This window comes from Solanum tuberosum, unplaced genomic scaffold, assembly GCF_000226075.1.
Source record: "Solanum tuberosum cultivar DM 1-3 516 R44 unplaced genomic scaffold, SolTub_3.0 scf00548, whole genome shotgun sequence".
Lineage (NCBI taxonomy): Eukaryota > Viridiplantae > Streptophyta > Magnoliopsida > Solanales > Solanaceae > Solanum > Solanum tuberosum.
Window position 1 is genome coordinate 1 of NW_006239470.1, and position 9,317 is coordinate 9,317.

General features: G+C 30.0%; 1 protein-coding gene across 1 annotated transcript; it reads right to left on the minus strand.

The window, feature by feature from the left end:
* Window positions 1–7,526: 7,526 nt before the first annotated feature.
* Window positions 7,527–8,717, minus strand: LOC107058567 (uncharacterized mitochondrial protein AtMg00810-like). The gene has a single exon (XM_015304400.1). The coding sequence runs from the start codon at window positions 8,715–8,717 to the stop codon at window positions 7,527–7,529; it is 1,191 nt and encodes a 396-aa protein (XP_015159886.1).
* Between the last annotated feature and the right edge of the window lie 600 nt (window positions 8,718–9,317).

The following is a 9,317-nucleotide window of genomic DNA, read 5'->3' on the forward strand; positions in this document are numbered from 1 at the left end:
TATGTTTTGAAAAAGATACAAAAAATTCCACTGATTCATGAAGTTTATCTATCGTAAAAATCTATAAATCATGATAATTGACAAACATAAAAATATTTCAAAAATAAATACATACAAAAAAATTTGATTTGATTCTTGAAATTAATCTATCGTTAAAAATTATGTATAAAATACAATAAATCGTGATAATTGACAACTTAAAATATTTATTAAAAAACCAGAAAAAAATAAATTGACTGATTCATAAAATTAATCTATCAATGTCACATAAAATGAGACAAAAGTAGTAATATGTATTGTTTTAATGTGAAATTATTGAAAACTACGTAAAATGTATTATAAATCTTAACAATTAACAACATTTGATTGACTCTTGAAATTTTATCTATGCTACATACAATGAGACAAGCGGAGTAATATATATTAAGTATTTAAAAATTACGTACAACCATATTGCTTTCTGTAGGCTTTGAATTATCGTGGTCATATTTTAAGCTGATATAAGTTTTGTACATTTTCTATTTTTTTTTAATATTATAAATTGCAATAATTAATAATTTCAAATATTTTTAAAAATATATTAAAAATTGAGTTGGTTTCGGGAATTTTATTTATACTATATAAAATGGGACAAAGGAAGCAACATATATCATTTACAAATGACTTAAAAAAGCATTAAAAAATTATAATAATTACCAATTTAAAATATTTAAAAGCTATATAATAAAATAGGTTCACTCTCAGAATTCTATTAGGCTCACATATACTGGGACAGAAAAAATAACACATACCATTTTAAAATTACCAAAAAAGTATTATAAATAATAATAATTAACAACTTAAAATAACTAAAACACACTTTAAAAGGGTTAATTTTGTAATTTTATTCATATCACATAAATTATGACAAAGTGACCAGTATTGTTGGTTATTTGAAAGTTATATAAAAATATTATAAATCACAATAATTAATAACTTAAAACATTTTTAAAAAAAAATTAAAATTTGGATGACTCTCCAAATTTTACTTGTGTCACATAAATTGAGACAACAAAAATAACAATAGTAAAAATACTATAAATCATGATAATTGACAACATAAAATATTTCAAAAATGTTGTATGTGGGTAGTCTTATTGTGCCTTGAATAGCGTCAAAGAAAATATAGGTTTGTGATAAAAAAAAAACTTATTCCTTTATCCACGCAAACAATCGCTTCAAAAACTCCGTTATTAGCCCCAAAACATACCATTCATATTATTGGGCCCGTACATAGCACGGGCAACATTATCTAGTTAAATATATTCATGAATACAAAATTCATTTAACACGCCATTGATTAAGAAATTGTGTAACAGACAAATAAATAATGTAACTCCTATTATGATACATCATAACACATAATTTCTTCAATTAAATTACTATTTAATAATATTGGAATTAAGCTTAATTAAATCTACAAAAATGGCAGTAACTAGAAGATGAATGTTAATTTTGCTATTTCAAGATAATTGATTGACTAAAAATCTATATACATAGTAAAGCTAAATATAATCTAGGTGATGTTGCACCTCTCAATGGCCACCATTCACATTTATGTTTTTTTTCTCAACTTTTTTGAATTTTCTCATTTATTCTATTTATATGCTATATTAAGGTTAAAAATAACTTTAAAATTGTATTTTTTAATTACACCTCCCTCATTTACTCTTGTTTATTTTTCATAATTTTTTCCGTTTATGAAACCCAAAAGGCTATCATTAATCCTCTAATAACTCTACCTAGCTAAATGATTACTCTACAAAATAAAATGATTTTTTAATCTTCCTGTGTTTAATTCTCATGACTTCACCTATCACTATATAAGTATCAGAAATACATGCTACATTTGACAAAAAATGCTATCATCTCAATGATTTAGGGTATTATGGTTAAATAATTTTGTTTTAATGTTTTTTTTATATATAAATTTTCGTCTTTTACATGGACTAACTGGTTTCAACCTATGGAGTCAAACTTATTATTTTATAGGTAAATGTTTAAAGGAGCATGTTAGAGGAGTGCAAGATGGATCAAGATTTGAGACTAAGGAAATGAGAGCTTCTTATCAATATTAGAGAAGTGATGCACCTTTTTTTAAAAATCAATTTTATTTTTTTATTTTATAATTTTTTCTACAATTCTATTTACTTATTATTGTACAAATGTAAATATGTCACTTAGTATTTCATCATCTCATTTTTTATATATAAAGAAGAAACATAAAGAAGGTGATGTGATACCTCTACCTCCATATACTTAAATTTAGGGGTTTATCTTTTATTTCTTTTTTAGGCCTTTTTCTTATTTAATCAATTATGTTATTGTAAAGGTAATTACTTAATTTATTGTACATAAATATTTTATTAGTAGAGGAACAATTACAACAAAAAATCTTCACATGTCAATTTACAAGGACTAAAAAATATCTATAATTCACATCTCCCTAATTTTCACTCTTAAAAAATTTAATATTTTTTTTACCTTCTCCGAATTACAAAATGTCAATATGATTTTAATATTTTAAATTCATCTCTCTTTATTATTTAATTACTTACAATCAATCTACATATCTATATGTATAATCTATATCTATATATTAGAATATAAAAATTATCTCTTAATTATATATTTTTTCTATTTATGTATTTTAATTATTGTACAAAAATGAATATGTCAATTACTACTCCTTCATTTATTCATATTCTTTCATATAAAAATTAATAATCTTTATTTTCATTACTCCTATGACTTTTGATGATTATTACTTCTAAATTATACCAATAGTCATGATATATATATATATATATATATATATAACACTCCTTTAATTTTCTTCATTTATGTTACATATGCTATGTTAGAAAATTAATTTTCTTTTAACTCTTTTAATTATGAGAAAAACTCAAAAGTCCCTTATTTAATTAATATTTTCTCACGCTATTGCATCCATCCCGTTCAAGCTAATTGTTGCTCTTAAATAACCTATAAATGGGTTCTTTAAAATTTCAGTTTTTTTTTTAATCTTTGGTTACCTATTATAATTATCTATTTTAAAGACCTTTCTTAACCATTATTGCCATAATCACATACTTATGTAACTAGTACTGATGCTATTACTGCTAGTATAGTAGCTACTACTTTAGAAGATAGAGATGCTAATATATCTACTACTAATGCTGTAATGTTCTAATATATATAAAATTATCTCCGTTTCTACCAAAAAAAATTCATATAACTTATTGATTATTTATAATATTGTGGTATTAGATAAAGATTAAACCACAGAATTTTTTTATTATCGCGCGAAGCGTGAATAAGTTTACTAGCTTATTTATAACAAGTAATCATCCACTTACACCTCTTTAATATTGATCCTCCTTTTAACTTTACCAATGTTCAAAAATAATAATATTGATCCTCCATTTACTTTCTTTTTATTTTTTTCAATAACTCTAAATATTTGATTTTCTTCTCTTCACCACAATTAATATTTATTTTATGTAATGAATGAGTAATTACAAATCAAATTACTTCTACTACGTTATCACACTATTCATTCCAATAGTCACATTTTCTTTAATCACCTTCATTACTCTTACACTCTTTCTCTAGCCCATTTTTTTTAATAATTTTAATGTATATTAAATGTGATATTCATATAAAATATAAATGCTCAATCCTTTTTTTGTATATATAAATCAAACAAGACAATACTCATCTGTATTGTTTTACTTTTGAAAGTATTTGGTCTTTTAGATTTTTCAATTATGATTCTTTTAGTTTTTTAACACTTTTTTACTTAAATAAAATTCATATCTTTCTCAACATGTAGCGTCTTACTGTTTAACTTGTCATATCACCTAAATTCACATAAATTTCATTTACATGTTTCCAATCCCCATTTCTTGAGGATCAGTACTTATTATGGCTTTCGAGTGTGGTAATAGATTAGTATCACATTTTTTCGATTTTTATCATTAACTACGACTTAGAAGTTAAAGAATTAAAAGACATAACAAGGAGGGAGAAACTGCAAGTGTCGTCACTTCTTGAATGCAGCCACACTTGCACAGAGGAATTCCCTTTCATATCCTGCTGTTGATTCCTCTTCTTCATGTTGCATTTTTGGTGGATTAAATTGGCCAGCTCCATATGCCAAATTACATGGCCTAATGTACATTTTTTTTTATTAAAGTAATAATTTTTATTGTTGATGTGGTTTTCTTTGTTCATGGTTCTCATTATTTTTCGTTTATATGATTGAAACTTTGTTTGTCATATTCTTGTATGACTACTATGTTTTTGTATGTGTATAGGTTATAACTAAGGCCTCAAATTGGCTCTCGCTCGCTTTGGCTTCGCGCTTTTGCAACATACATTTTATTTTTATAACAATTCTCTTAAGTTTTGTTCAAGAAAACATGAGATCGAATAATTCAATTAGCTCATAATTGTGCAATTACTTAAAAGCTAAATTATAGAAGTTTTTTTTATATCCTTGAGTTTTTACTATTTATCTCTCAAGTACTAGATTGAGCAAGATATATGAGTTGTTTCTGTTATGTGATTGAAGTATTGATTTTTATATATAATTCTAAATTTTGTAATGGAGCTTTTTCCTACATAAATTAAAATGGGAAAATATTATATAACATAGAATTGTGACAATAATTACGTCAACAAATTCAGTATAATCACACAAAGTGGGTCTATGAAGGATAGAATATAAACCTTACCAATATCTTATAAATCGATCCCAAATCTCTTATGTGAAAAGTTACTTATCCAACCAACTCAGTAAACCACGATAGATGTTGAAATGATTAACACTAATATCTAATTTTAGGGACCAACCATGTGCAAGTGATTGAGATTTTTTTGGGTACTGTATTCAGTGTTTAGTATCCACATTAAAGTCCGACTAAATTCGAATCCATACAAAAAAGTTTCACATTAAGATTAAAACGCTCTCTAACAAAAATAACTATGTACTCCGAGTACTCCTTATTGGTGTCCCTGCCGTTCAAAAAGTAGAGCATATAAACCCTTTAAACTAACGGACATAATACTCAAATTCAAAACATCTGATAAGATTATGACTCGTGTATGTCATACTCAAACTAACGGACATACACGTGCATGTATTCAAAACTCAAATTCAAAACATCTGATAAGATTATGACTCGTGTATGTCATACTCAAACTAACGGACATACACGTGCATGTATTCAAAACTCAAATTCAAAACATCTGATAAGATTATGACTCGTGTATGTCATACTCAAACTAACGGACATACACGTGCATGTATTCAAAACTCAAATTCAATACATGGTAGGAAATCATGCATGAAATCCTCTGTAATAGGGTAAAAGTTCAATTATCCAACCAACTAAGCTACTAACGGTGATTGTGGTCCGTCCAACTGAAACAAGAAACATAAGATTTACTACATCATATATAACCCATTCATATCAAAAAGAAAAATTGTCTTGCCATTTCAACTTTATGTAATCTTCCGTGTTGTCAATATATTCTATTAAGTGAAACAAAAAGAGGTCATGCTAGCTAGTAAGTAAAGGGAAATGAAGGGGCCGGGGAGGCATATTGTGTTGAACGAATGGATTCAATGAAAGCAACAAAGATCTTAAAATTACTTTTCATTTTAAACATTACATTTGCTACTACATTAATACTTGATATTTCCTTCATTGTTTTCAAAGACACTAGTTGATTGTCAAATCTCACCCCACCAAAAGTAGTAGTAGTATTAATTAACGTGGTTGTAGTAATCTCCTTCTCTTGGGTATTGCCTTGAGACCCATTTCGCTCTCTATAGTTACAGAAGTAGTACTGCTAGAAACACTATCAATAGTCATTTTTATTATAAACTCTAGTATTAATTGCAGGTGTTTCTTCTTTGTCTGTAATTCCATCCTTCAATGCAATGCAGCAAATATAAAGATAATAACACTTTCCCCATGGCCCTTCCTCTTTTCCCTATTGTCCTCTCTTGAGAACATGATAGGTCCTTATCATCTTCTAGCTAGCTAGCTTCTCTTTATCATTCTCTCAGTGAGATCTTCTTAACTTAAGATGTAAAATTCTACAACCCTAGCTCATTATTATGCTTTTGTATTCGAACCTTCACTTGTGGAGGAAGTCTGGTGTGTTCTCATTGATCGACCACTTCCAATTTCACAAACTTTGAGAGTAAATTAAATCAACTTGTACCTTCACCCTGACACAACTAGCTAGGTAAAATTTTATTAATATATAGTAGAGATTTTCCTACCGCAACTCCTAATTAAGGAGAAAATTGATTCCTTAACAAAGTATGTTGGTTTAAAGGAGATCCAAGCCATAGCCAACACTAAAATTAGCACCATAAATAATTAAATGGCATCATCAAGTACGAATACCTATCCTTAGCCATGATTTAATAGTTTGGTTTACACATCATGTTAATGAAATCTTCTTGCCAGCTGAATCACATAAGAATATTGTATCTATTTTACAATAACCCAATTTTACATTCGCCTTTAATAATGTACTGTTTAGGGATTTGAATCTGGAGCTCTTCTAATTCGGGCCATCCATATGAGAACTTATCAACTACTGCGTATTGTAGGTTCTCTATGGTATTCATTCGATCTACTTCAACTTCAGTTCATGTAATTCTAGGAACCCCATTATTAATAACAGAGCTTTTTAATGGGAATAGGTTCAATTGTCGAATTGACTTGGATTGTTGTTGTGTAACCCCTTAGCACATTAACATATTGATTGATTCTTCAAAGGAGTAGTCTCGCTATCACTAACTTCAACACGCAAATTTGTAGGCGTGATAGGTAAACTAGGATCGATTGTATTGCTTAAAGAAGGGTGCGACAAAGGTGGGAAGTCAGTTATATGTTGCTGGTCGGCCGGGGAGGATGGCTGACTAGTGGCTGGAGCAGCCATCCGCGGCAATATCAGCCGCCGTGAAAAGTTAGAATTAAATATGTACTATGAAGAGTTCTAAGTTAAGATTTAACTTATGAATTTTAGCTTCTTTTTTTTATTATTATTTTATTTTAAAATTAGTGCTTAGAAGTAATTTTTTTTAATCATACTCAAACACCATAAAAGTGCTAAAAGCTATTTTGATTTAAGAATATCTAAAATAAATCAAATCAAACAAGTTCTTAGACATATTGTTGAACACTTCCGTTGCAACAATTTTTTAATTTAAATCATAGTAGAATTAGTAAGGTGAATTTTCCTATCTACAAACAAGTGGTTCTTCATCCTTGTAATGCTAGAGAGACAAAAAATATTCTGAAAAATAGTTTTCTCTATTCATCAATGATACAGTAGAAAGCAAATATTTATAGCTATACAATTGAAGGGTTAGAGTTCTATTCTAGGAAGGAGTATTTATGGTTATAAATGTATATTTTGTAAATCAGTCCTATTCTAAAAAAGAATATGTTTTATGATTACTATACAATTATAGCTTTTCCTAACATCCTCCTCAATTGATACCGGTGATCACAAAGTAGCAATTTGGAGATAAGATATTGATGCCGCGCTCGTGTCATCGCCTTTGTAAACAAATCAGCAAGTTGATCATGAGAAGGAATGTGTTGTAGAGTGATGAGACGATCGATAACCAATTCTCGAATGTAATGGCAGTCCACCTCTATATGCTTTGTGTTTTCGTGTTGCACCGGGTTTGTGGCTATTTTAATCGCACTAGTGTTATCAACATGTAGCACTGTAGGAGATGTAAAAGCGACACTGAGCTCAGATAATAGCCGTCGTAGCCAAACAATTTCCGAACTTGCTGCCGACATATCACGATATTCAGCCTCTGTAGATGATTTAGATGTATGGGACTGTTTCTTACATTTCCAAGATATCAAGGATGTGCCAAGAAACATGCACCAACCAGTAACAGAGCGGCGAGAATTAGGAGAACCAGCCCAATCTGCATCAGTATATCCTTCAAGATGTATAGAAGAATCAGAACGAAAAAGAACACCTTGACTCATAGAACCACGAACATATTGAATGACACGAAGTAATGCAGTGTGATGTATACGGTAAGGATTAACCACAAATTGACTTAGAACTTGTACTGCATATGAGATGTCTGGCCTTGTCATAGTGAGATAAACTAATGATCCCACCAACTGCCGATACAATGTTGGATCATTGAATGGTTCTCCATCAACCTCCTTGTACTTCGTATTAATCTCCATTGGGGTGTACACAACCTTGTCATCAGTAAGACCAACCCTTGTAACAAGATCACGAGCATACTTTTGTTGTGTAAGCATGATCCCAGTAGGCAAGTGTAGAACCTCAAGTCCAAGAAAGTATGTTAGTCGTCCCAAGTCCTTCATCTTAAATAAGGTATGCAATAATTCTTTCAACTTAGTAATATTCTCTGGATCATTTCCTGTGATAATGATATCATCAACATAGATGAGAAGTATTGTGATACCTACTGGAGAAGTACGAAGAAACAAAGAAAAGTCTAAAGAACTCTGAGAAAAGCCCGCAGCTTGAATCATGGATCGAAATTTGTCAAACCAAACTCGGGGAGCCTGTTTTAAGCCATAAAGAGATTTTCGAAGATGACAAACTGCATTTGGTCTTGGCAGAACACACCCAGGTGGTGGTTTCATAAACACCACTTCTTCCAGATCGCCATGGAGAAATGTGTTTTTCACATCCCAACAATGTATGTACCGTTGTCATCTTAGCAACAGGTGCAAAAATCTCCTCATAATCCACCTCGTACTACTATTTGTACCCTTGAGCAACTAATCGAGCTTTGTAGCGATCAATTGTACCATATGCCTTAAGTTTAATGGAATACACCCACTTACTTCCAATAAGAACTCCAACTATTGGTTTATCAACAAATTCTCAAGTAGAATTTTCATTCAATGCACGAAGCTCTTCTGACATTGTCTCTTTCCAACAAGTTTGTGTAGAAGCCTGAGAGTAATATGTAGGTACATCAACAGAATGTAGTGTGGTATGCATGGCATAAGACTTACCAAATTTCCCTGGAGAGTAACCGAGCCGTTCAGGATCATGGCGATCTATTCGACTAGATCGGTGTGGGGGAGTAACTGGATGAGACGATTCCTCTTCGGAAGATGAGGATGCGTTTGTAGAGTCAATAATCGAAGAACAGGACATCTGGAGATCATCATGATCATAGGTCATGGCCTGCTCCAGAGGATTAGTAGCTACCGCATCATCATCAAACTTATACA

Bases quoted from the DNA above. Each gene is read 5' to 3' on its own strand.
- LOC107058567 (XM_015304400.1), bottom strand. From the start codon at position 8,717: ATGAAACCACCACCTGGGTGTGTTCTGCCAAGACCAAATGCAGTTTGT.